The sequence below is a fragment of the Phoenix dactylifera genome, chromosome 12 (assembly GCF_009389715.1).
Source record: "Phoenix dactylifera cultivar Barhee BC4 chromosome 12, palm_55x_up_171113_PBpolish2nd_filt_p, whole genome shotgun sequence".
In the NCBI taxonomy this organism is placed as follows: domain Eukaryota; kingdom Viridiplantae; phylum Streptophyta; class Magnoliopsida; order Arecales; family Arecaceae; genus Phoenix; species Phoenix dactylifera.
The window spans coordinates 486,460-513,063 of NC_052403.1; the positions used below are offsets into that span (position 1 = coordinate 486,460).

At 37.6% G+C, this 26,604-nt stretch overlaps 2 protein-coding genes, 2 long non-coding RNA genes and 5 other non-coding genes across 12 annotated transcripts; 1 reads left to right on the forward strand and 8 right to left on the reverse strand.

Annotated features, from left to right (window-relative positions):
- Positions 1-1,523: 1,523 nt before the first annotated feature.
- LOC103713708 lies at positions 1,524-6,388 on the reverse strand. Its single transcript, XM_008800720.2, has 7 exons — positions 5,823-6,388; positions 5,452-5,707; positions 4,529-4,738; positions 3,787-4,453; positions 3,569-3,678; positions 1,971-2,030; positions 1,524-1,878 (listed from the first exon to the last, which is right to left on the reverse strand). Exons 1-7 carry the CDS (start codon positions 5,994-5,996, stop codon positions 1,823-1,825), a joined length of 1,533 nt encoding a protein of 510 aa, XP_008798942.2. The 5' UTR covers positions 5,997-6,388; the 3' UTR covers positions 1,524-1,822.
- Positions 6,389-9,141: 2,753 nt separating this feature from the next.
- On the reverse strand, positions 9,142-11,137 carry LOC113463151. The gene is made up of 2 exons (XR_005514301.1): positions 9,512-11,137; positions 9,142-9,358 (listed from the first exon to the last, which is right to left on the reverse strand). It is a non-coding gene; the product is annotated as an uncharacterized LOC113463151 (long non-coding RNA).
- Positions 10,816-10,904, reverse strand: LOC113463153. Its single transcript, XR_003386899.1, has one exon. It is a non-coding gene; the product is annotated as a small nucleolar RNA snoR27 (small nucleolar RNA).
- On the reverse strand, positions 11,053-11,142 carry LOC113463155. Its single transcript, XR_003386901.1, has one exon. It is a non-coding gene; the product is annotated as a small nucleolar RNA snoR27 (small nucleolar RNA).
- Positions 11,143-11,545: 403 nt separating this feature from the next.
- On the reverse strand, positions 11,546-11,635 carry LOC113463157. The gene has a single exon (XR_003386903.1). It is a non-coding gene; the product is annotated as a small nucleolar RNA snoR27 (small nucleolar RNA).
- Positions 11,636-11,693: 58 nt separating this feature from the next.
- LOC120112701 lies at positions 11,694-13,477 on the reverse strand. Its single transcript, XR_005514302.1, has 2 exons — positions 13,119-13,477; positions 11,694-12,919 (listed from the first exon to the last, which is right to left on the reverse strand). It is a non-coding gene; the product is annotated as an uncharacterized LOC120112701 (long non-coding RNA).
- On the reverse strand, positions 11,791-11,880 carry LOC113463156. Its single transcript, XR_003386902.1, has one exon. It is a non-coding gene; the product is annotated as a small nucleolar RNA snoR27 (small nucleolar RNA).
- Positions 11,928-12,020, reverse strand: LOC113463154. The gene has a single exon (XR_003386900.1). It is a non-coding gene; the product is annotated as a small nucleolar RNA snoR26 (small nucleolar RNA).
- A 3,074-nt stretch (positions 13,478-16,551) lies between the features above and the next one.
- LOC103713709 (probable proline transporter 2) lies at positions 16,552-23,846 on the forward strand. 4 transcript variants are annotated; one of them, XM_008800722.3, is made up of 8 exons: positions 16,552-16,764; positions 16,883-17,123; positions 18,180-18,404; positions 18,640-18,734; positions 19,659-19,848; positions 21,027-21,151; positions 22,766-22,981; positions 23,292-23,846. In XM_008800722.3, exons 1-8 carry the CDS (start codon positions 16,759-16,761, stop codon positions 23,670-23,672), a joined length of 1,479 nt encoding a protein of 492 aa, XP_008798944.2. In that variant the 5' UTR covers positions 16,552-16,758; the 3' UTR covers positions 23,673-23,846. The 4 variants fall into 4 exon arrangements, with proteins under 4 accessions (XP_008798944.2, XP_008798946.2, XP_038988145.1 ...); XM_008800723.4 differs by having other exon boundaries at positions 16,609-16,764; positions 16,861-17,123; XM_008800724.3 differs by lacking the exon at positions 21,027-21,151 and having other exon boundaries at positions 19,659-19,844.
- Positions 23,847-26,604: the final 2,758 nt, after the last annotated feature.

A 26,604-nucleotide genomic window follows, 5' to 3' on the forward strand; every position in this document is an offset into this window, starting at 1 on the left:
AAAGAAGTCTACTTGCCAGAAGGTGTCCGACGAAGGACTCTTCGATACTTAAGCTAGTAAAGATCTAGAGCAACAGTAAGAAAAAAAATAAGAATGGAAAAATGCTCGAGAGAAAGACGGAAATTGCTTGAGGATCTCCTGGTCTCTACTTGATAAAGACAAGGGTGAATATACGTTGTTTTATCCATCAGAGGGCACAATAATTGCATGGTAAAAACTGCTCGCGATATATCCACGATGTTAATTACATTGATCTTGTGCTATGGTCGAGCTGGATCGACCGTTGCCGAGACTATAATTGTAACACCTTCAATAATTATTGACGTTACTTTTAGACCGAATCGGCCAGAATAGGACTGACTTGAATAGCACATTGGCCAATACCAAGGTCATGAGATCATTTACTTTGTTGAAGGTCGAGATCAAGAAGAAGATCGGAATAACCCAAGTTGAGGATGACCAAGAAACATGAGTTATTTTCAGTCACTGTAGTTGAAAGTGCTAGCACTGGGAGGTTAACGATCGAGGTTGTCCGCTCAGTTGAACGATACCTTTCTCCTGCACACCAATAGGAATGACGATCTGGTTACTTTTTCTTTTGTGCAGTACATGTGATAGTTAATAAAGCTTTGGCTTTAATAGATTCTTACTGCTTTCAAAGTTGCTAGAGTCTAGAAGAGCAGGGTCTGGTAGGCATACAAAACTAGAACAATCGTATCATTAGATTCGGCTCGTTTAACTTCAAGCCAAGCTTGATTTGAGCTTCTCTAAAGCGAAACCCAAGCTAAGCTCTAGCTGGTCGGTTCGTTTTGACACCTAGTGGTGGGCGACTTCCACCACACGCAGCTATACAGTAGGATATACAAGTACTGCAGGGCAGGCAGAGCAAGAATGGGGAAAAAGAGGCTCCTCTACGAATGCACCCTGATGAGCTACATCATGCAGGCTGGTGGCAACGGATCTGACGGCCACCAGAAATCATCAACATCAAACCCTAAGGGGTAAATCCTTTCTATTTTGATACAGAACCCAAGAGGTGAGCCTGAGTTTATTAGGACTCATGTTATTTCATTTTACACTTATTTTTTGTTCATCATTTTCTTGGTTATTAACTTCACTGATTCATCACAGAGTTTTCTATTCATTGGAAGTATGGAAGAACTGAAGGTGGAGAAGTTCTCTATTTACACAACACAATTCCGAGAGGCATTTGAAAATTATGCATTTGAATCTGTAGATTCTAAGAAGTCTTTGCACCAAATTAACAATTTCTTACTCCTGTCACATTTGAACATTGTTGCAAGAGTACGAATTATTCACTATAATGACTCAATTAGTTCTCCATTCTTGTTAAACTGTAAGTGAAGAGCCTCTGATAATATTCCTGCTCCTTTTCCGGAAACATGAACGTTATATTCACATTGAACAATGATTTACATCAATTGCAATGGCAATAAATATCAAGGGACCATGTGCACACTCAAATTCCAAAAAAAAAAAAAAAAAAAAAAAAAGAATCTGGGTGACCACCAATGATTTCCATCAATTGCAATGGCAATAAATCTCAAGGGAGCATGTGTACATTGATAGATTCAAAAAAATGAATCTAAGTCAACAAATTTTAAAAGCCCTTAAATAAAAAAGCACAATACACAGCCTAGACATGGGTTCAAAAGAGAAGGGATGAAAGACAGACTATAAATACAGAAGGCTAAATCAATGCCTTGATGGCAAAACAAATGTGATAGAAAATGAAGTATCATCTCTCATCACTAAAACTTTTAGAACACGCAAGTCAGCTACACTGTCAGATAAAGACTAGCTAAGCTTTTGCTGATGAGTGGTTTTGTTCCAATAAACAATTTCTCCTGGTTTTAACTGCAAATAATTCATACCAAAAAGACACCGAGTGATCATGGCAACTCCAAGAATGAACATAAATTCAGAGAGAGTTAGACATACCAACTTACCAGGACTTACAATTCTGATGCGCTTTGTTATAGATCTTAATGAGGTTACAGTATCAGGACCTGTTGACATAGAAAGCAATAGACCAGAGCTAAGAGTTTTAAGTACAAAATTTTACTTCAAAAGCAAATGAAAAGAGAGGTTTTCAAGCAAGCAAGAAATAAATGGTCTTTCATCCAAAGATCATGCAAAAGAATAATTTGTCAAAGATGCAAAGATACACATTACAAGATCATCAAAAAAATTTATCATGAAAGGAAAGTTCCATGTGTTAATTAAGATGTAGCTTCAAATTCCTTTCCCTTCAAAAGAGCAATGAAACAAACTTGAAACAACGCTCAAAACTGGAAATGTATTAATGAATCACTAAGCTACTAACCATGGGCTACACAATGAACTAATTTAATCAAGCATAAATGTGTGGTTAATCATCAAAGCATCAAAGCAGCAGTTGAAAGGCCAGTTGTGACATCAGGAATGGAACGCATGGTTAGTCAAACATCGAGATTATCACTGCCATGATGTGCAAAAGCCTTGACTGAAAGGGGGGTTCCGGAAATTTGTGCAACGAAAAGAAGAGTTTTTCATGAACCGCTTATGGTTCAGAATGGTGAAATAGGGATATTATATAGTACAGGATAACTCAAATTAGGCTATCAAAGTTAAAAAGATATTTTGAGCAAAAACAAAGCAAAGACTACAATTGAGTTACAAAACGTTATTCTAAAATGATTGTAGCTTACCTTTTTTCAAAAAAAATTAATCAAATTACTTAATCCTTGATTGAAGATTTTACACTCTAGGTACTATTTTGTTTGAAGCTTGATTGAAGATTTTTAAGTTATATGAGAATTTGGGTAAAGTTAGCATTTCAGAATAATGCTAATAAGGAATCGATTAAGATGTGACACAATAATATGGAGAGAAACAATATGATGGTAGCATTGCATAATCATCATTGCCACTGTAATAGTTATTTTAGGCATTTACAGTGGACACTGTTTCTCACTGTGAGCAGCATGAATGAAGTGAGGTTGGAAGTGTAGTTTTCTTAGGTAAAAGGCGAGCTAGATCATAAGGAGAATATTGCACCTCAGATGGTGCTACATGAGAGTTCATGGGGCATTCAAGAAAGGAAAAGATAAATAAAGAAGAAAGGCAACAGTAAGCAACCAACCGGATATCATTTTTCACATTAATGTTGCAAAGAGAGTAGCTACTAGAAGCAGTCCCATACTACAGAAGCTTGCCTTAAGGACTAATGTTTTGTTTTCAAAAAGTTATCTTAGGAGTTTAAGATTTAGTCGGGCGAAATTGGGGTTCAAGAGAATGATTGTAAATATATGGGGAAAATTTGAAATAAAAAGTTTTTAGATATAAAAGAACAGATCCTAACAAATGAAGATGGTGGGCAAGAAGCACAAAAAAATATACATAACTTTTATTGGTGTAACAGATAATTGCATGGCAAAGCATGCATCGATTATTTTGTCAGAAGACAAGGGGTAAAATAGGTGTGTTCTAGAGTAACAAGGCGAGCATTTTACTAGCGCTAACTGTAAAAATATGAAAGCTTGTGATAAAATAGATGTTTCGTTACCTTGAATATTCATTTCCTTCTCTGAAAGAGCACCACTTAATGTTGTCAGACTAGAATCAGGTAATGTTTGATTTCTTTTGAAAAATTCACAGTTTACATTGTTCTCTGGCCTGTATCAATAGAGTCAACACTAGTTAGAGAGCATAGGGCAATGCAAAAATAATACATGAGGAAGGTGCATTTCAAGCGAATATATAAAAAGTTCAGAGAAACTGTACCCTGGAATTGAATCTGCAAGGGTGGAGGCTGGCTGGCAAGATGGAATTTCTTCAAAGTCAATATCAATGTCAGCTAGAAGTTCAGAGAAGGAGAAATCACGATCTAACATATCAAAATCTGGAAGATCAAAGTCAAAGCTTCCTGCTGCCTCAGCTTCATTTGAAGAGGTAGAACTGTCACCGACAGATGCCTTTTCTGAACTCATCGGCACATGTACATCAGGCTCATCAAAATCCAGCTTCCCTTTTACATGTTCTCTTTTGCTAAGCTTCTCTGGACTTGATTTGTAGGGTGCAGTAATATGGTAGCTCCTCTCAACATCATAATAACTCATACCTTTGACAGGGCTGACTATGATAGTGTCAGAAGCAACTAAGAAGCAACTGGATGAAGCTATTTGCTGGGAGGTGGCAGCATTGGTCTTTTGAAAGGATGGAGTTCCTGCTGGCTTAGCTAATTTGTCAGCTTGCGTAGGAAGTGCTTGTGGAGGGGTTTTAGGAGAAGAATTGGTTTGAGAATCAGATAATTGATCGAATAAGCTTTTTGCAATAGAACACCCTTGAACTGGAGATTTAATCATTGGGTGATTGGATGTTGACTGAACAGCTGATTTTTGTGTTTCATGACGGCTATAGGTGCATGCTGCATCCGAGGTCAGCACATTATCTGAATGAAGTCAAAGAAGGGTAAGAAGGGACATCATAGTGGATATTTACATTTGCTTACGAGAACAAGTATTACCTTCTAATATGGATGACTCCGTGGGTGATTCAGTATGTGGCTTCTTTGGAGCTGAAGGAACCTTCGAATCAGACATTGAAGCCTTCCTCTTGTTAACAGATGAAGAGTTAGGTATTGGAGTTATACCATTGTTAAGTTCTGTTACTTTATGTGGAAGCATAATGGGTGTTTGTGCATTATTCTCAACAGAGGTTCTGATTGCAGCATGACCTGCAGATGTAGCATAAAGAGCCTTGTCCATTCAGAATCACAAATAGCACGTTTTTACAAAAGAATAGCAATTCAAATAAACAACAATAACAGTTTATTTTTTCCAATTTCTATTTCCTTTGTATCAATTAAGTGTGACGAACATTAATTTAATGGCATTTAACTGGTATGATAATGCTAGCTAGCAGATGCGGAGATGAATCCAATTTATGGTGAAAACTTGTTATCCCGAATCCAATGAACAAATTATCCTGCCCCTAAATCTGATCTGATGTGACATCAAAAGGATTAGTGAATAAAGATATGCCAGCAAAAGAACAAAGACAACCAAAGCAACTCCAGTACAAAGAGAGATACAACTTCAACATGCAAAGCTTTTATCTCGGAAGGATAATAATCAATATCCCAGATCAAAGAAATCTGACACTAAACTTCGATATGCCATTTTAATTATTTTAATCAACCTAGAGTAATAAGAGGTTTAAATGTTCCAATACTCGGACTGACCCTTGCAATAGTATTTTGGCTTCCTAACCGATTCCTTTTCTGAATCTGTACAAATTGTACCAGTAAGTGGGGTTTTTTTTCAATTAAAACAAGACAACAAACAGTTGCATGGCATGGAAGAGAAGCAAGCCCATGCTACAAAGGAAGAACGAGCGTTTAGACTATAAATTAATACGCAATGATCGACGATGTAGAACAGATCGTACCTGGAGGAGACACGTTAGTAGGGAATGGGGCAGGAAGAACCGGCGCCATTGGTGTTGCCACGAACTGAGGAGGAAGGAGAGGGGGTGAAGGCGGAAGAGCGGGATTCCCAGCAGCGTGGTAGGCCCGGATCACGTCTTGCATGCCCTGCAACGCCATCTCGACCCTCCGCTTCGCCTGATCCACCATCACCCTCTGCTCCTTCAAGCTTATATACTCGTCCAATATCTCCCCCAACCCCAACAACCCTTTCGGCACCTGCCCATTTCAATTCCTCGCAATCTGAGGGATATCTAGTAGACACTCTAACGCAAGAAGCGAAGAGAAATAAAAAGATAAGATCTAGGGAAGAGATTGGGTCGGGGGCCATTACCTCTTTGCCCCTGGTTTTGGAGAAGAGATCGGAGGCTTCGGCTCGGAAGGCGGAGAGGGTGTTGGTGTAGTTGCTGTCGGCGAGGTAGCGGTCCACGATGAACGCGATCTGGACGGGAGTGACCTTCCCCTTCCCCAGATTCTCTGGCTTCTTGGCTTTGTGCTGCTTCGCCATCAGGGCACGGCAGCCAGAGTAGGAGAAGCGGAAGAGGCGGAAGAGGAGAAGGATTGATGAAGGGACGGGAGATGGACCCACGCCGACAGCGTCGGTTTTAGTTTATTATAGGCACGCAGGGGCGACAGGAGATGGAGAGAAGAGGAGGTAAAAACAAGCGGGAGATTTTGAATATTTCGGGCCAAAAAAAATGGTGAAAGACGGAGGGACGTGTTGCTGCCTTCCATGAACCTTCCATAAAGTAGAGGCGGGACGTTCCCCCGTCCCCAATTCCCATTGGCACGCGGGGCCTGACGGCGGCAGCATACGCTTGGGACGAAAATTCTCGAGGGAAAATGCTATGAAGCGGTTTTTTTATTTTTCCGCCGCATCTCCGGCAGCATGCGCCTCAATATAAAAAACTGAGCTATATTCAGAGAGAACACTTTTTACTAATTCAGTGTTTCCATCTCGTAATTAAAATAAAAAAATAAAAAAATCTACTTTTTTTTTTTTCTTCTCTTTTTCGTAGTCAAACTTCTTCCCATACATCCGTAAAACTTTGTAAAGTTTTCCTCCTTCCATTCTTTCCTTATTTCTTTTTTTTTTCTTTTTTTTCTTATGAAGATGCGTGTTAAGTTGCCGAATGACTCACTTGCTATATGTATATTATTTGGCCATCGGCTATGTACTGATGAACATCATGCTCTACTGTATATCAATTTGTTTAGATATATATATATATTAGATCGTTGATAGATATGTATCAAAAAAACTTACAATATATATTAGGCAATCGACAATTATTATTATATAATTATATATTGTATATTGATGAACATAATATTTTAAAAATTATATATTGATTTATCTAAAAATATATGTTAACTTATTAAATGATTAATTTACTTGGTTTATATCACTTGACACCTGGCTATATAAAATGTACCGGTAAAAAAATATTTCGAAATTAATGAAAAAAAAGGATACCACATTTTTTTTTTAATCACGAGACTAACAACTCCACTAAAGTAAAAATAATAACAATAATATTTTTGAATTTCTTTTTTTAATGATGTTAGAGATAATGCAGCAAAATAAGGAGCCCACCTCATATTTCTTTCTCAAAGCAAATCATATTTCTTTCTCAAAGCAAATCAAAGCAACCTTCCCGTTGTCCGACTGGTATTGAGGAGAGAAAAGTTGCACTCTTGGATCGATTGTGATGGTGTTTCGAAGAGATTAGAAGTGAGGCCGAGCAAGATTAAGCGCTTCAAAGCCGTGGAATCCACCGATTTCCTACCCAATTGATTTGTCCAGTGTGTTGCGGAGGGAGGAGAAGCTTGTGGGCATCGGCCCTTGGAGTGGAAACTCTACTCAGGCCAGCAGCGTCTACTCGTGGAGCTTTGCTGTTAAACATGGACCTCCGTCTCTGATGCATTCTGAACCTCTGGATCCTGAAGCTTTCTTTGTGCAAGCTCGTGAGAGCCATCCAGTTCATCCGAGGAGGACTTATCCTTGGCGGGGTTTCATGGCAATGGTGTTTGCTGCTGCTTGTGGGGGCTTGGTGACATTCTTTGTGATGTTTTGTGCGGTATACCCTCATTGCCCGGCGTCCGGTTGCTCCGGTAGAGTAACCTCTACATCCAGTCGAGGTTGGATAACAAAAGATTGAACTGGCTGTGGGGGAGAAGGGTGTAGAGAGTGCAAACAAGTAGAGAGGCTTGGAGGTGTCTTCATCCAACTTTGAAGTTTATGTTTTGGAATCTGACGGAAAATGTAGCCTTTTTTTGCGGCAAATTTCCTCAAATGCTATGGTTTCCATCAAGATATCAGACAGTTATATTGGCATTCTCTCTTGATGTATGAAGTGGAAGTCCTTGTGTCTGCAAGTTCAGATTTCAATTGTGATGGAATACGATACTCATGGTAGCATGTGCATCCTTTCCAAATTGAAGAACTTTGTATAATTCACTACATTGATATCCTCACCTTGGTTGGTATATTTCTTAAACCATTTATTGTTTTTTTCCTTCTCCACTAGATTGTTAATTTAATGCGCTGATTAGTCACCATTTACAAATTTTTCCGCTTTTTGATTGGAGTACAGTTTGCTATGAAACATTTCATAGTAAATGCAAAAATCGATTTATCCGGGGCCTTTTTCCGCCCATTTTGTCCTGATTTCTATAGTCTAACTGGAACTAAAAGAAACCCTTGTTATGCCTCTGCTTACGGAGATGAACCAATAATCAACAGGATCTGTTCATTTTGTGAATCATTTTATTACCTCAAATCTATCAAGCGCTGCATTGGCCTTCAGCTCGAGCTCAAGGATTTGTATGATTTTTTTTTTTTTTATTCAATACGTCTGTCTGCTGGTCATTATCCTGTAGTGTCGACATTTTAAGCTGCAGGAATAATATGACAATGAATATGACAGTATGAATTTTTTTTTTACCGTGAGCAGGCGACGAGTGGTGTTTTTTTTTTTTCTTTGAATAGAGAAGGAGGAAGTAAGAAACTTTCCCCAATTTATTAATAAGAGAGTACGTACAAAAGAGAAGATACAAGGGAGAGGACGAGAAGATAGAAGGTAGTACACAAGGGTAGACTCAAGATGGATTAGAGTGCACTAAGGAAGACAAATGGCTGAATAAGGCTTAGTGCAGGATTTGTTAATGTTCAAGATAACTTATTCTAGGTCCGGACCGAACTGGGGGCGTTCCTTCCAAGTCCAATACCGGTTCTTAGTCAGGCTTTCAACTGGGTCGTGCGGTCATGGACGTTTTTAATTTTTTTCAAAGAAATACTAAACGAGTACTTTAAAATACTTTTAAAAATATCAAATATGAAAAACTTCAATATCGCCAACAATCTGATATCAACAATAATTATCAATTAAGTCTGCATCAAATATATAAAAAATAATAAATATATATATATAAAAACTCGGGCTGGGTTAGGCTAGGGCTTTGATCACGAGGCCGAAGCCAGCACTCAGATGTTTAATTCGCAGGCCTATTGAAAGCCTGGCCTTGCCTGTTGGGCCTAAATCCTTGACCCAAACCCACCTAAGAGGTTTTAGGTTTGAGCTGGCGGAGTGGGTGGCCGTGAATAGGTCTATTGAACAGCTCGCCGATACGGCTGAGAGTAGGCCATACCAAAAGAGAAGTCAAATAGTATAGTTCATTTGTTGGTAGCTTGAAGGATTACAAACATGACTATTGTTGCCTTCCAATTAGCTACTTTTGCATTAATTGCAACTTCATCAATCTTACTGATTAGTGTACCCGTTGCATTTACTTCTTATCATGCCAAACTTAACAAGCTCCACGGCACGGTGGCAATAATGCGCTTTAGGTCGTCCTGCAGCGGGTCAGCTAGCAATCACCATAAACAGTTAATACATGTTCTGTTCCTAACATCATTGTTTCATTCAAAGAATTTAAAGATCTGCGCTAGCAGAAAATGCTGAAGCAAAGAAATGAAAAATAGAAAGAAGCAAAACAATAATAAAGAAAAAATCCATTTACCTAGATGTACCCAAAAAGGCCGTAATTAGGGCTTTTAACAGAGGGCAAATTACACAAGCCAGAGAGCATAATCTTGAAAATAGACAGAAGCTCCTATTTGGATGATTTGAAATTCTGATGATGCACTGAAGCTGGAGACAGGACAATATTGATCAATTAATTGATCATTTCCCCATCAAAAGGGGAATGGCCAACAAGCATAAAAAGGATGAGATGGCATCATAGGATGATCAAGCAGCTTTCTGCGACCAGCTAATGACCTGACACTAAACCACACAACTGGTGATTAAGTGTCATACTAATCATGAGACTTGGCAAGCAGGCAAATAGGATGGTAAAAGAACCTAATGTTCAGAGTTGGCTAGTTTAAGCACATCAAACAGGGCGCATCACTCTGTTGTTACATATGTTGGCAGGAAGAAAAACTTTGAAATAGGAATCTTACTTGTATTTTTGGCATTTTTTAGTCAATATAAACCTACAATTATTATCTCAAAAGGTAGGTAAGTAGCTCACGAATATTGGCCCATTAGCATGTCACCCTAGGACTGAGGACTTCTCCTGTTCTTTCACTAATCCACCCAACCGAGAACTTCTGACTACAAACTCAACTAAAAGATCAAGAATTTTGCTTGGGATTCCTAATGATAATGAACAGATATCACAAAGCAAAATCTTGATTTAATCAAGTCAGTTATCATTTTTCATTGGTCAAAAGTATGACTATATCTTGATAAGACTTTAGTCCTAAAACCACCTCCGCTCTAATTTGCTCTAGGCAAAGGGGCAAACCATGCGCCTGAAGTGATATGTTTAAACAATACACTAAAAACACACTTGATGTGGCTAACACTGCAACTGGTCAATTGCCAGCTCAAAAATTAATTAAAGTTTTAAAGCCAATATTGAGAATCATCACTCCATTCATATTAGGAATTCTTAGATTCTTAGTTACTACATATTACTGTAAAATAAACAGGCGGTGGTTGCATAAGCATATTTTCATACAATTACACAAATATGTTTAATACGAATCATAGGTAACTGCAGAGTTGGTCTGAAACAAATAAAAATAAATCAAGTTATCGTATAGTAGAAAAGAAACTCTAATACTGAATCAAAATGCAAGCTAGAAACTAGAAAAGTGAAGTCAACAAAATGATTACTACTTTACTAGGAATATGTAAAAAAACAGAAGGGAAGAAAAAAAGATTCAGAAGCATTAGAATTCTCAAAGGATTGCACTTGGAAGAATAACAAAAATGAATGAACCTCTAGAAGGGAACAACATGCTTACGTAGTCTCCCAGATCTCAGTAATCAGTGTCATCTTCAATTCCTTCAACAAAGTTACAGAAAGATAACGCAGACTACAGACACATCATCCACCCAATATAAAATAAAAAAAATAAACTGAAAAAGAATGAGACTTTTAGGACTTGAAATTGGCATGAGAAACAAACCCCAATTTTTCTTGTTATTCATAAATATGCTTCAGAATGTTTAGAATAATATCCTTGCAGAAAACAATAAAGCTATTTTACCAGATCTCAGTAGATAAGTATCATCTTCAAATCCTCCAAAGGAGTTACAGAAAGATAACGCAGATTATGGTTGCATCATTGATCCGGAGATACAGCAGAAGAGAAACAAAATTAAAAATAAAAGAAGCATCTCAGTCAATGATTTCCCCCAAAATTTCTTCACCGGCAATCAAAGTGCAAGGATAATGCTGACAAACAAACAAAAAAATTGAAAAAAGAGAAAAATAACTACAAAAAAGAACAGAAAAGGACAAATGAGCAACATAACATATCCAAAAAAAATCATGAAAAGAAAGGACAGATGTATCCAAAGATTAAATATTCAGGTGAAAAAGCAAAATGAAGAGAACAAAAGGATTACTGAAAATAAGCAAAAATTAAGGGAGAAGAAAAGCAAGATTGAAAAGAATGAAGTATTCTAAACGGACTGTACTTGGAAGAAAAACAAATGCATGAAGCTCTAGAATAGACCAGCATCCTTACATTGATTCACCCGATCTCAGTAGATCAGTGTCATCTTCAATTCCTTCATCGAAGTTACAGGAAGATAATGCAGAATACAGACACATCATTGATCCCATTGATAAAATAAACTGAGCAATATCAGGACTGAAAAATGGAACCTTCCGGACTTGTAACTTGGCCAGAGAAACAAACCACAAATTCTCTTGTTATCCATAAGTATGCTCCAGAATGCTTAAAATAAAAACCCTGGCAGAATACTACAATCTATTTTACCAGATCTCAGAAGATAAGTATCATCTTCAAATCCTTCAAAGGAGTTACAGAAAGATAACACAGATTATGGATGCATCATTGATCCAGAGATACAACACACACACAACAAAAAAAAAAGAAAATTAAAAATAAAAGAAGCATCTCAGTCAATGATTTCCCCCATAAATTTCTTCACTGGCAATCAAAGTGCAAGGATAACTATAAGAGGTTAAACATCATTGATGCTGACAGATAAACAAAAAAAATGAAAAAAAAAGGAGAAAACCGACAACTACCAAAAATGAACAAAAAAGGACAATCAAGCAACATATCAAAAAAATCATGAAAGAAAGGACAAGGTAAACAACAACCTATCTCACTAAGGAGTGTTATGAATAATTGGAGATGAAATAAAAATAAAACTCCACTCCAACAATCCACAAAGAAAACAATAATCTAACTAAACAGTGCAAAACATACCTAAAATATATCTTGCAATAAATCCTTGGAAGGTTAAAGAGGTATTCCTTGATGCAAAAGCTTGTGAATGCTAACAAAAGACTACATTGCTAACCACAACGCTATACTAATTAATATGAACATGTTGTTCCTGGCAATTAATCGCTAGAAGACAAGGCATGACCATCTTTTTTCACTTGTTTTAATAATGGATGGCAAATGCAGCGAGAAGAAAGATCACATATGGTGGCGAAGCAAAGTGCACAAATAATATGATACTGTCCCTGTATGCGCTAGCCTTGTTGGCATTGACAAGATAAAGTCACAAAAGCAAAATCATATCAGGACAAACAACAATCTATCAGTTCATTGTATCGATCATCGCAAATAGAGAAAAAGCAAAATGCAAGGAAAAAGATAATGACATCCCTTTCCATGTCAATCTAGGGTTCAAGATTCCAGTATATAGATAATTCTAATGGACCATCACTTGTTTCATCAGCATGCCCCGGATACAAATATACAATCAACTGATAAGGTGAAGCTATCAGAAATGCAAACCCATATCGAAATAAACAACATCCATGGATTCATTTAAAATCCAGAGTTCAAGATTCCGGTAGATAAGCAATAACCCAGCAATAAGCCACCAGAGCATGAAGAGATTCCAAAACCAAGGTCTCGAAATCCTAACATAACACAGACTCAAGATATCCAATCCGCACGGCCGATTTGGCATAGCAATGAAACGATTAGCGTGAAAAAAAGAAAAAGAAAACTGATGGAAAAAAAAGGAAGGAAAAGAACCCCAAATTCCTCATCAAGAACGATCGAAACACCCACCATTTAAAGCCGCATTTGAAATCAAATAGTATCAGATATCCATACCTGAAATACTTAGGGTTTTGGCAAGAAAGGGGCCTGATTCGCAGCTGGCTCGTGAGGAAGTGACGCCTAAAACCTAAACCGGATGCGAGAGGAGAAATCGGGCTATGGTTTGGGGATGGGCTCCAGAGCCGTCGCTATGGTGGATGGCCGCGAGAAAGAACCAAAACCATCTTTTGTTTGGGTGCGAGAATGGAGGAATAGTGGAAGCCAGAGGGAGAGGAGATGGGAGAGAAGGAGAGGTGGGGAGAGAGCCGGTGGTGTGAGAGAATAAAGCCAGCGGCCGTCGGAGCGGCGGTGGCTTGTCCAGAAGGCGAGGTGCGGAGTGATCCGTCCCGTGCCCTTTAACTTGTTTGTGGGTGGAGTTAACCCTAACGCCTTCTGAACGGAAGTACCCTAACGCCTTCTTAACGGAAGTGCGGGTAGAGAACCATGAGTCCGTGACATGATCCATCCTGCCGCGACGGAGAACTGACGGCGGTGCGAGGCTTTGCACGGGCTTTAAAAATCGAGGGCCCATCGAAGACTCTGTCTTCTGCCCTTCAATCACGGTATTGATGATACCGGGTTCGGGGCGTCCGCCTGGAACTAACTAGGTTTCCGGTTGCCCCGCCTAGGACGAGATAAGATGGCGTATCGTCCAGCCCAACCTGATGCTCTTGGACGCGCAGGGATAATTGGCTGTGAGCGAGAAGGATAGAAGCCTGAAGTGTGCGAGTGATCAAGAGCACTGCCATGCTAGTGCACAAATGTATGGAGTTTGAATGGGCCATTCATGGAGCACCGTTAATTGCGCCGACAAGTGCATGAATAGCGTTCCGCACGTGTGTAAGCAATAGACTCTTCTCCTAGTCTGAACTTGTGCTCGCTCCACGCTCGAGTCTATTTAACATGCCATTTTCTATGTATCACCAAGTCGAGATTAGGTGTATATTTTAACCCTTGTACATGTATAAACTGATAATTGTATGGTTCTTACGTTTGTCTTTCTCATCTAGATTTATAATTTTTATGTTATCACTCGCAAGGCATGATGTGGCCTACTTATGTTGGTTTCTTACTATTTCCTTTCAAAGCTAATATTTCAATCACGTCAAGTTTGCCGCATGAGAGAACCAGAAAGAAAAAAGTTCATTGGATCGAACGTTTGTCGAGATAAGCAGGGGCAGTGTGACAGAATTTAAGTTTCATAGGATAATTTTTCATATAATTCAGCTCCGACATTAAAGATGCATCCATTATTTAGTTGGCTTTTATCTTTATTTTTTTAGTTTTTTACATACTTTTGCTTGTGTAGTAGTTTTTGGAGTCGACAGCAACATGGTATCATTTTCAACGAACTTTTATTGTATGCAACGCCCGCTGATTCAAGAATGAGAAGAATTGGCTTTCTTAATTATACCGGATAGAGATCTTAGAATCTTCTCTTTTAGAGAGCAATGTTGTAACTTTACTAGTTCTTTTAGTTGTTACTCATATTCGAGTCATGTAGACATTGAATAAGTGATACGAGCTTTACAAAACATGAAGGACGATACCATAATATGTTATATCATGAGTTTTCGAGCATGTAGTCGTAAAACTTGTAAGGTGTATTGCTTCTCAATAAGAGTATTGTCTCATGACATGGTTGAACGGTGAGGAGTAAAATCTTTAATCAACATTTGAAACTGGGTTTTAGCAACAAGCACATGGCAGGTGATATTAAATATGTAACAAAGTTTTGGGAATGTAGGAAGCAAAGGCACACATTGAGGAACAAATGAATTTGACAATCAGAGCAAATACACTAACAACCTTATACGAGACAAATCTAGTACCATACAAGTTCGGTGCCTTACACTTCATGCAATCTTAGACCTTTTATCTAGGATTGTTTTTCTCTCTCTCCATGAGAAAGCTTGTTTGCACAAAGATTAATTTCATTAATTTGACACGCAAGAACAAAAAGAACTTAGCATGCATGGCACATATTGATTGGGACATGATACAGGAAAGGGTTCATCATGTCAAGCTCAATCATTTTTTTTTCTTTTTTTTTGACTCCAATGGATATATTTATACTAGAGTGGTTGATATACCTGTCTTGTCAAAAAAAAAAGTTGCTCCATCGCTGTCCTATTACATATATTTTATATTATAACTCTAAAAAGAGGCTTGGCTTGTGCTGAGCTCTCCACTCGCTACATGGATACCTATGTTAATAACAGCGTAAGTTAAGCAAAAATAGTTAGAATATACTAGAGAGCTATAATGCAAAACATGTACTTTTTTTTATGATACGTTAAGTTATCCTTTAATTTCCATACTCTACTCAATAAGCATCCCAAAACAACCAATAGTTACAATGATTTGCAAGAGTTGAATATTTTATGTTAAGACTCTTCTACCTATGGTCTTCAATAAAAATATTATTGGATCTCAACCTAGTTCATAGGTGTTTTGGTGTTTATATTTTCAATTTTGATATATAGCAAAAATACAATTTTATGCCATTTATTTACCAAAGGACTCGTTTACGAGTGCGCCTCATCGGATTCTTATCCTTTTCGTATTCCACACAAATGAGATTCAGATCTTTCGCATTTCATACAATTATTAATGGCAAGAAGTATATCCTTCATGCATTTCATGTGTATGGGATTCAAATCCTTCATGTATTTGACATAATCGTCAATGATCCTTAATAACAAGAAGAAAATATTCAAGAACAATTGAAAAAGGAGAAAAGAAAAACCACACCCTATGCATCTAGTCGGTTATATACTAGTTTACCATTAAAGCCTTGTCATCTAATCATGTTATAAAGTTGAGGTATAGGCATTTATGTAATCCATATCTATCTCTGTTGTTTCTGTGGCTGTTGTCATCATTTATTAAATACATCTTTTCAAAACAAAATATTTGGCAAATAAATGAAACAATAGATACAAATAATGAAATAGTAGATTGTATTCATATATACGCACTATTGTGTATTTTGTACTAAGACCAATATTTCAACAAGCAACACTAACACCATTTATCATTTCTACCTCTTAACAGGTAGTGTCCAAGATTTTCATTCAGCATAACCTTTTTTATATTCACTTCGTGAGTCGTAATTTGGAAAAAAAATATTATCTATACTGTATGCACCATCTGATCATGCACACTTTTTATCACAGCCGCTCGTGTCTCTAAATCTCGATCATCAAGCGTATATCTCGGTGCACTGTTATAGGAACAAGCTCGGTGCACGAGGAAGCGTAGCTTCCCCGCAACTTGGTCCGCCAAATCGGCTCCACGTGGAGACGTGCAAGTGATGGCAGTTCCTACGCTCGTGGCATCCAAGTTGACGGACTAGAAGCTACGGGAACGTAAGCGTAGCTTCCGGCTTCCAGGAAAGACATATCAACGGTACGATACAAGCGTTGCTGTTGCGATACGCGCTGTACCAACCGACGTGGATGGAATTTACGGGACAAAACGGTGACGACGGACGACGGGGGCAGCTCGTGAACCGTGATTTGACGTGGATTAAAAGTCCCAAGCTTTTCGAGGACCGAGCGGCGTCGAAGGCACTGGGAGCGGCGGGGGAGGGCGATTCCCAGATTCCTCCATTCTCTGCGCTTAGAATCTCTCCGTGCAATAAAGCAAGAGAATGAATGTAAGCTGTCCTTCTGTTTTTGTTCGCAAGAGGTATTAAAGTGGCAGCTAATTCTTATTCTTCCAATCATCCGTTCTGATGCCTCTGTTTTGGAAGCCCTGTCGCTTTCCATTTATAGATATTAAGGGTTGGAGAGAGATCGCTGATGAAGGCGTTGAGGTCAGAGGAGGACCGCGCCGCCGCCTGCCTGTTCCCGATATACAGCACCGACGGAGAGACGGCTGCTTTGGTGCCGGAGCGCGGCGGTGGAGAGGACGAACCGACGGCGACGGGGATAGAGGTCGGGGAGGAGAAGGCTCGGTTCCAAGAGGGAGCGGGAATCGAAGCGTCGGATGATACCGCTCACAAAATCAGTCATGGTATTTTAATTTTAATTAATTAATTCTTTATCGCTCCCGTCCCTGATCAGTCGGATTTACGATCTGACATCAGAAATTGTAAGGATTAATGGATAAAAAGGGGATATGGGAATGAAGAAATTGGTTTCCACGTTGTTCGAGTATTTGGGGAAAGATTTATTGGATAAGTCTTTTTTTTTAATTATTAAAGGGGTTTTTTGGATTAATACCACAAGCTATCGGTCGGAAAATTGTTAATTGGCTCGTAATTTGGTGGTATGCTTTTCGATTGCGGATTCTAGTTTGGTTTGATGTCATGCTCTTTAGTTCTTTGCCTCTTAATTCTTGGTTCCCAGCAGATTTGTCTGGAATTCTTCAACTTCTGCTGTTTGAAAATTTACTTTCTCAGCATGTCCATTTCAATTTGCTATGATATTTTAAAGGGTTTAAATCTTTAAATCCTTAGAAGGACAGTCATCAATCATCAATCTATGTAGATCACAGGGGAACAGCAGTTGGTAATGGCTATTCCAGCCGAAGCTTTTGGAGTGCAAAGCAAACTATGTGATGTAGAAGGTGGAAGGCACTGGCACGACATTTTTCCCCCCTATTATAGACAACGAAATTGTGGAAAAGCTTAAATAGACAAGTATAACTATCGTTTTGTTCAACGTTTTGAAATCCTGGTCCGTGACCTGGCATAGAGCAGGGATCAGGTTGGAGTGGGAAAACCAGATCTTATTATTAAACCTTTCATCTGTTGTTGCTTGCTGAATTTTCTTTTCTGGCATCAATTAAAAATATTCAAACTTTCTCTAAATTAAGGATCACTGCTCTGATATCTTATGCTATTGAATTTGTTAAAAGTTCCATATCGCCTATATATACAGGAACCCATGATATCTATCAGGGCAAGCCCATTTTCTCACTAGAATTTTGTTCATAGTGACCATGATGGCATCTCATGATTATTTGAAGAGCTATGCTTTCAAGTTGCCAATACAAGTTTTACCTTGCATATATATTTACAGCATGTACTGAAGCATCTTTCATTTTCCCTGTGCAATGATTGTTCAGATCCTTGGTATCAAGTTGCATTCGTTCTGACAACAGGAGTAAACAGTGCATATGTCTTGGGATATTCTGGATCAATTATGGTTTCATTGGGTTGGATAGCTGGTACAGCTGGTTTTATTTTAGCAGCTGCCATATCCTTGCATGCTAATACTCTTCTTGCTCATATTCATGAAGTTGGCGGTAAACGGCGGATTAGATACAGAGATCTTGCTGGTTATATCTATGGTATTTTGTCTCTTCAATTCACTGCATTATCCAATTTTTTCTCATGCAAGAAGTTGAGTTGAAGACTGTGCAGTCTTAAAGCAACATAATATTCTCTTTTTCCATGCATTCTTTCTAGATGACATCTCACATCTTCATGTAACTTAAATTTTTTAGAATTTATTCTATTCCTTCTCTAGAAAGTTGGTCATACTTTCTAGATCCTAAAGGCTTTCTTCTGTTTCAATTATTGCAGGTAGAAAAATGTATTTACTTACATGGGGACTACAGTATGTTAATCTGTTCATGATCAACACTGGATTTATCATTTTGGCTGGTGAGGCATTGAAGGTAAAATAAATACCGCCCATTATCATCTTAAACTTGTTAGAAAATTGTCAAAGTTATTTTCAAAAAAAAAAGTTGCTTATTTCTTTCTCTTTTTTTTCTCAATTTGTTAATATATGAAGGTCCTAATTGAGGAAACTAGATGCTTAAAAATCTATGCTGCTTTTTTGCTTCATGAATTCTCATGTTTTCACAATTTTTCTTGGTTAGAAGTGAGGATTCAACCCCGTTAGAGCCAATTTATTTATTTAGAATGATGCCATCTGGATATTCAAGAGACAAAAGAATTTATACTGTACTAAACAGTTCTAGCAATTGTTCAACTAATTGTACGGACACAGTTTACAACAATATATTAATCTCTGAGAGTCTTTTTGGTTCCCATGATGCCATGCCTCATGGAAATCCTCTTCTTTTATGCTCATGTTTTCCACCAGCATGACAAACCGAAATTCTGTTAAGCATGTTCTCACAAATGACTCCTTAATGATAGTAGCAAGGACTTGCACATTCATTTATTTACTTTGACTTATGAAGTGGACACCCAATTGCACACATTTATGAAAGACTATCGAATAAAATTAAATATTTTTGACCAAGAACCTGATGAAAAATGACTAGATAAATTACTTCAGTTGCTTATTATATGACTATTCGTTGCTGGATTCCTGTACAATGAACTCCTAACATGCTTATGTTCAGTTATCTTATATTAATTGTAACTCACAGAAGATTACTTTATAAAATACGAGCATCTGCAAAAATTTTGCCAAACAGGCTTGAATCAAATAGGTATATAGTTTATGATGATGACTGTTATTACAATCTTACTGCGAAGTATCAGGAAAGTGACCTCTTCTGTTACTTAAAATGCAAGTTTTGTTGCCCACTGACCCTATTCTTGACCTCCATATTCTTTTTGTGCAGGCCATGTATGTCCTTTACAGGGATGATAATGCATTGAAGCTTCCCTACTGTATAGCAATTGCTGGGTTTGTCTGTGCTCTGTTTGCCTTTGGGATACCCCATTTATCGGCGCTGAGGATTTGGCTGGGCATTTCAACATTTCTTAGTCTCATATATATCATTGTAGCATTTGTTTTATCTCTTAGGGATGGTACTGAAGCATTCTTGCGAGTTTAGAATTCTCAATGCAGGACTGTCGAGTAGATGCTTTTTATTTTGTTAAGTTATGGAGGCTTCATTATTGTTTATATGTCTTTTCCTTCTAATTCTATGAAAATTTTGGAGGGCCTTTATAACTGTATGAAATAGACAATAAGAAGAATTCTCTTCCTGATGCTCGATATTCTAGGATTTGTGATGACCACCTTCCTGCCAAATGTTGCCTTGTTTAGGAATTTGGAAACAATTATTGGACACTTGGTAGATTGGTAGATGAGCGTACCCTCAAATTTTTATGGACCAACTTTGATTCATCAATCTGAACCTGGACAAGGCTTCCAAGTTAGTTAACATGCAAACTAGAACAAGACAGAAATTTGGGGAGGTTTCTAATTCATACTGCATGTCTTACTGTATCAAAACTAATGAAGTGACATGTTTTAGAGACAATTTTCATGCAAATTTGAAATGTGTACAAGAATGTGCTAAATGTTCTCACATTGAAGTAGTGATGCAACATTTATGAGCTTGTTTTGATTATTACCTTCAAGAAGGAGGAATCATTTTGTTCTTTACATAGATAATAGATTCATGACATTAAGCTTGAAACTAACATGTAAGCTTGCCTATTCATTGGGAATGAACATGCCAAGTCTGTTGAATCTATTCACCCTTTTTTCCCATCCCCAGCTTTTGTGTGCTTCTATATTGAAATATCTCCATTATAGTAGATATCAGCATGTCAAATTGATCTACATAGTTAATGATTGAATATGCTTTCAATCATCTTTTGGCAATTTTTCATCCTAGAACATTTTTCTCGATATTAATAAGTTCTTGTAAGTAACTACTTGTAAGGTTGCTCTATTGTGACCTAGAGGTTATGTATCCGAAATACAGAAATAGCCTCTTCGCATGCAAGGCTAAGGCTGCATACTTCTTACCCTCCCGAGATCTCGCAATAGTGGGAGCCTCGTGCACTAGGCCGTCCTTTTAAATGGTGTTTCTGATTACACATTGATCTATTATTACTGGAATTATTATTATTTTTCAAGCATTTTTAGCAACTTAATAAATTCTTTTCGCTCTGTAATTATTCCTGCAAGTCATTCAAATGACTATAAATAAAAACAGTGCTCTGTAATTTACAAGATCAATCTTTTCATACAGGAATAAATACTCCACCCCGAGATTATAGCATTCCAGGGTCTCATGTGAACAAGATTTTCACTACCATTGGTTCTGTTGCAAGTCTCGTTTTTGCTTACAATACAGGAATGCTGCCAGAGATTCAGGTAGGTATAACAAATTCCATGTTAAGGCCATAAAACGACACAATATATTTCAGCCTTGAAATTCAATAAAATATATAATCTTTCCTTTTCTAGGCTGGGTTTTACAGACTTAAAATTACAAAATGCCAGGCCCTTATCTATGATAATCTCCATTTGCAGCAGGCTAATGGGCGTATGGTTTTTATATATTATACGAATTTAATGAGGTGAAGTGGATTCTGCAGTATCATGATGAAGTGAATGAAATCGAGACAATGAAAATTTATAGCAAGTAGGCGGAGAAAAGTTTGGAGATGGGAGATCAATCAGACTCACTGCAGGTTTTCTTTTACCTAATGGCAAGTGATATCAATCATACTTGGGAAAAGAGGTTTGAAATTTTATTGTGCAGCTTGCGGTCTAATTTCAGGAGAAGAGTTATTGGGGATCACAAACTTAATTTCTACAAACATAGAGGACAAGGATGTTTTCTATCATTTGCTCAGAGGAATGACTGATGGCAAGAGATTTTTCTAAGACTGAAATCATCTGTATCTTAGTCCACATGCTATACATTAATAGGTTAAATGGGAAAAAAGACAGGACTTTTGAAGTCTCTATGCCTGAGGAGGCAAGAATTTGGAGTGTCGTTGCTTTTGATAATTTTATTAGGGTGACTGACAAAGCCTATTGAACTAGGTTTTGTATTAGCTTAGTAGGTTGTATTATCTGTGGATGGCCTAACTTGTGTCCTTCCTTCTTAAACTTTCTGTTATTTTGATCTTTTTTGAGCAAGACAGTACCAAAAACACAACTCATCTCATTGAAGTAATGTAATTATAGACGTACTTTTTCCTGTCTTTTAATTCGATTGGTTCTTCTAATGCTATATTGTTAAAATTCCTAGTTATCTTTGGTGCACTAGTATTCCTCTTCTTTGACAATCCAGTTTGACATAAATATTCTCAATGAGGACAAAGAAACCACTTACCACTTATTTTTGGTCTTGATCCACCTATCTGGGAATTGTCAAAATATGAAGCTGAGTGTTGCTCGTTTTCAGCCACTGAATATCTGCTAAATTTCTAATTCATGAAAGCAGTTGTAATGAGGTTAAAAATTGTCATCTAATTTTTGAATGTGTAGGCAATAGACTAGTTAATTTCCTGATTCAGGGAAATTGAGGTTTAAAAATGTAGTCGGATGGCCCTCAAGTCTAAGCAAAGTGGACGATGAAACATTTGTCTGCCTAAAGTTTTAAACTGATACCAAACCCTGTATGGTAGGCACACCATATTAATGTAGAAGTGAACTTCAGAGTTGTTTTGCTTATGTTCATTTAATGGTATAATAAGCTGTAATTCTGACTTGTGCTCTAGTTATTCTTTTTAGGACTATTATCCACAGCATATCCAGATCATTCTTCCCAGCAGTTTTGCTTTCCATAAAGTACCAAATCTTTGTTACTGTAATATTCTCACCAGCATTTCTGCTCGAAAGAAAAGGATGAAAATTTGTTTTCTGAATCTCCATTGTCTTGTTTTTGTAACAAAATTATGACTTTGCGTTTTGAAATTTCATATCAGGATATTTGTACTCCTTCAATTCTGACATTCTTTGCTCTTCTTACTGCAGGCAACAATAAAACCACCAGTCGTCCAGAACATGGAAAAAGCACTTTGGTTTCAGTTCACTGTTGGCATCTTGCCATTATTTGCTGTTATTTTTGTGGGATATTGGGCTTATGGCTCTTCAACATCAACGTATCTTCTCAATAGCGTCAGTGGCCCAACTTGGGTCAAGGCAATGGCCAACATTGCAGCTTTTTTCCAGACGGTCATTGCTTTGCATGTACCTCCCCTCACACTTATCATTTTTCCGCTTTTATTTCTTCATGATTGAGAACAAGTATCCACCAGGCAGTTAGAGAAGATAATACTTCACCTTGAAAACTGTTATTTGCAGTCAATTAGTTTATTGTTGTTGTCATCATGATTTTGTAAACAGAGAGCATAAAAATCAGTGATATATCATATGCTGCTAAATACAAACTCTGACATTCTTATAAATGTTTTCTCATATAATTTTGTTGTTTTTATGCATGCAGCTTAGCTCTTGAATAGCTATTAGTGTATTAACACAGAGCTTTCATTTGTTTCAGATATTTGCGAGTCCAATGTATGAGTACTTGGATACAAAGTATGGGAGAGGAAAAGGGAGTGCTTTCTCCTTCCATAATGTTTCATTTAGAGTCCTTGTAAGAGGGGGCTACCTTACCGTAAACACATTTGTGGCAGCTTTGCTGCCATTCCTAGGAGACTTTATGAGCCTGACGGGGGCCTTGAGCGTTTTCCCACTTACATTCGTTTTGGCAAATCACATGTACTTGACTGTGAAGAACAACAAATTGTCAGCATTCCAGAAGGTTTGGCACTGGCTGAATGTTGTAGGATTCAGCTGCTTAGTTCTGGCTGCTGCAGTCGCAGCCATAAGGCTTATCCTTGTTGATTCTAAAACCTATCATCTCTTTGCTGATTTGTGAAGGCTTCTTGGTGCATTTTCCTGGTAGCCTCAATTTGTAAAGGTAAATGTAGTATGCTCACTGTAAGTTGGTCCATATATCAAAGCTTTTAGATTATGAGAGTAATGTTGTTCTCTGTACATGGGAAACATGATCAAATAAGGAATGATATAAAAGCCAATTGGTTATGTGTTATGGACTCCGGCTAGCAATATGCAATTATGTGTTTTTCTTAAAGGTTTATGTGAGTTGCTCAGGGTTTGTTTGGCATTATTTTTATTTTTTATTTTCTATTTTAAAAACAAAATCATAAATACTGAGAGAAAAAATATGTTTGATGCTCCTGTTTTTATTTTTTATTTTTTAAAAATATTGTAATTATTTTTTAAAAAAGTAAAAAATTCTTACCTTAAATATTTATAAAAATAAAAAACTCATATGTACCACCATCACTAGCGCCGTCTCCATCCCTATTGCTACAATGTTTTAGCTATTAATCGAATACCGAGGAAATGCTCACAAAATTATTTTATAAAGTAATGGGACATTCTAAGTATTTTATTAGTTATATTTAGAATTCCAACAAAAATGCTTGCATGCATAAAAAATCACATGTTTGGTGAGGTAAGTACTTGCCATTACACCTACGCTGCGGCCACGATCTCCACCACCATCATTGTACTATTATTGTCGTCATTATCATCTCTGCTATATTGCTAGTGCTCACCACTGCTACTATGGTCTTCACCTTCTCGTTATTGTTACCCGCCTCTATTGTTACTATTATTGTTTCTTTCATCATCATCATATTATTTATTAAAATAATTAACTAATGCCAAACATATATATTTAATTTTAAAAAAAGAAATATAAATTTTATTTTTTGATTCTAAAATAAAAAAAAAGTAAAAGTGATGCCAAATAATATTCAAGCCTACTAAAAATGCATTTACTCTAAGCTCTATAGGTCGTCAGAATATATATTGCAAATTTGCAATCAACGTACATAATAGTGTCAATTCCATCTCCTCCATCCCAAGTGCTACGATTAAGTAGCGTAGGAAACGTCCATCAAACATCAAATAGATGATAAAAGTGTATTCTTTAACTTGGAAAGCAAATGGTTAGATGATGACTTTCTGGCATATATGTTTTCTCTTTTTTCTTTTTTTTTCCAATGCAAATCACCTATATCGCCGAAAAATCATGGACATAGTTAAAAGTGATAAATTACTCGCCATGCCGTTTTGTTGTGGCCTATCGACTAGATGGTGGGTATCAGATAGCATTCTAAATAGGTGTAGCAACAATTGTCGTAATTAATTTGCTAGCTTTTTGATTAGTGTTGATGATTTTTTCATCTATACATTCTCTCCTCCAGCTATTTTGTTTGTCGTTATGCAGAGTTTTGTCTTATGGCCATGGTTAATGGAAAGACCAATGCGACAAGGTAGAACATACTTAAAACTACAATATTAATGGAAAGACCTACACATTCTCCACTTCTCGAATTTTCATCTCTTCGCCTCCACCTCCACTCCAAAGTCCAATTAGGCAATCCCTTATCACCATTCTCCGGTTGCTAATCATCGATCTTTCTTGAAGCTCATCCCTCATAGCCATTTATAGGTCACTAGTTGCCAGTCCAAGCAAGGCGAAGGCAAGCCCCCTATCATCGGCCGACTGCAATACACTGCAATACTATTGAGGACCTAAGGTTCCATCTATTGCCCTACCATAATGTCTAATGGTCAATTGTGGTTCTATCACCATGATTGGCCCTATCTTCACCATCAGTACCACCATTGCCACGACCTCCTTGAGCAGCACTAGTGGCAACATTACTCTGTTCTTGCCGCCGCAAGACTTACTAGCCTATCGTTGCTCAGCTTTCATCCTAGTGCCACTCAAGAACTTGAGCTAGAGCTATGGCAACCGGTTCTCAAAGGCGGGGTCGGCAATGGCAGATGCTGGAGGTTCGATTAGGGTGGAGGAGTAAATTGCTTACTTGTATGGTTCCGTGCTTTAAAAATCTGCTTTATATGTAACCTATTTGGATTTGATAGGTACTTTATGGGCTAATACCATCCATGAAATACCTTTTCCTCTTAAACATATCAGCATTTATTGTCTACTAAAATCATTCATTTATGTAATCATTTGTCCCATATTTTTAATTGGGTTCAAGCCAGCCTAGCCCTTGGGTTTGGCTAAGCTTGAACCTAGACTTTCCAAAAGTTTTTAAGCCTAAGATCGGCCTGAAGCCAAAAAAAGAAATTGCGAGTTAGGCTTCTGGCCCATTTCCAACCCTAAATTTGAGAGAGTCGTACGACATGGGAGAGTATGAGAGAACTTAGAAAAGACTTTCTTGGAGATCCCCCTATGGTCCCTTATATAGAAAGAGGACTAACATTCATTATCGAGTAAGGCGTAAATGAGCCTTAACTGCTCGATAACGATCCCCATGTTGTGCACATGAGAAGTATTAATTATACAGATCATGCAATAACAGCCAGTCCGCTCGCGATGGGTTGTAACCGCCCCTCAATTGGCGGGATTGTAATCATGGCTTTAGTGGTGGTTAATTGCTTTAAATACATTTGAATTGGAGACACATGGCATATCACCGCTGGTCTGCCAGCTCGCTCTGTTAGACGTTTCAAGTCGGCACCTCGGTAAACACCGAGATCAATAGTTTGCTCGACTACCATGTTTGGTGGCTCAATTGTAGGGGTGAAAGTGGATCTAATAATATCCATTCGGATTCATTTTGTATCCAAAAATATCCTAATATAAATAGAAATTAGAGCATCCGATTAATATCCGTATCCATATCCATATCCAAATATCCGATTCGATTTGTAACTCCATTTTATTTTATATAGCACTCATATAAATTTTTCAAAAAAATAAATGACTATATTAATATGTTATTGACTTGATTTATCATCCA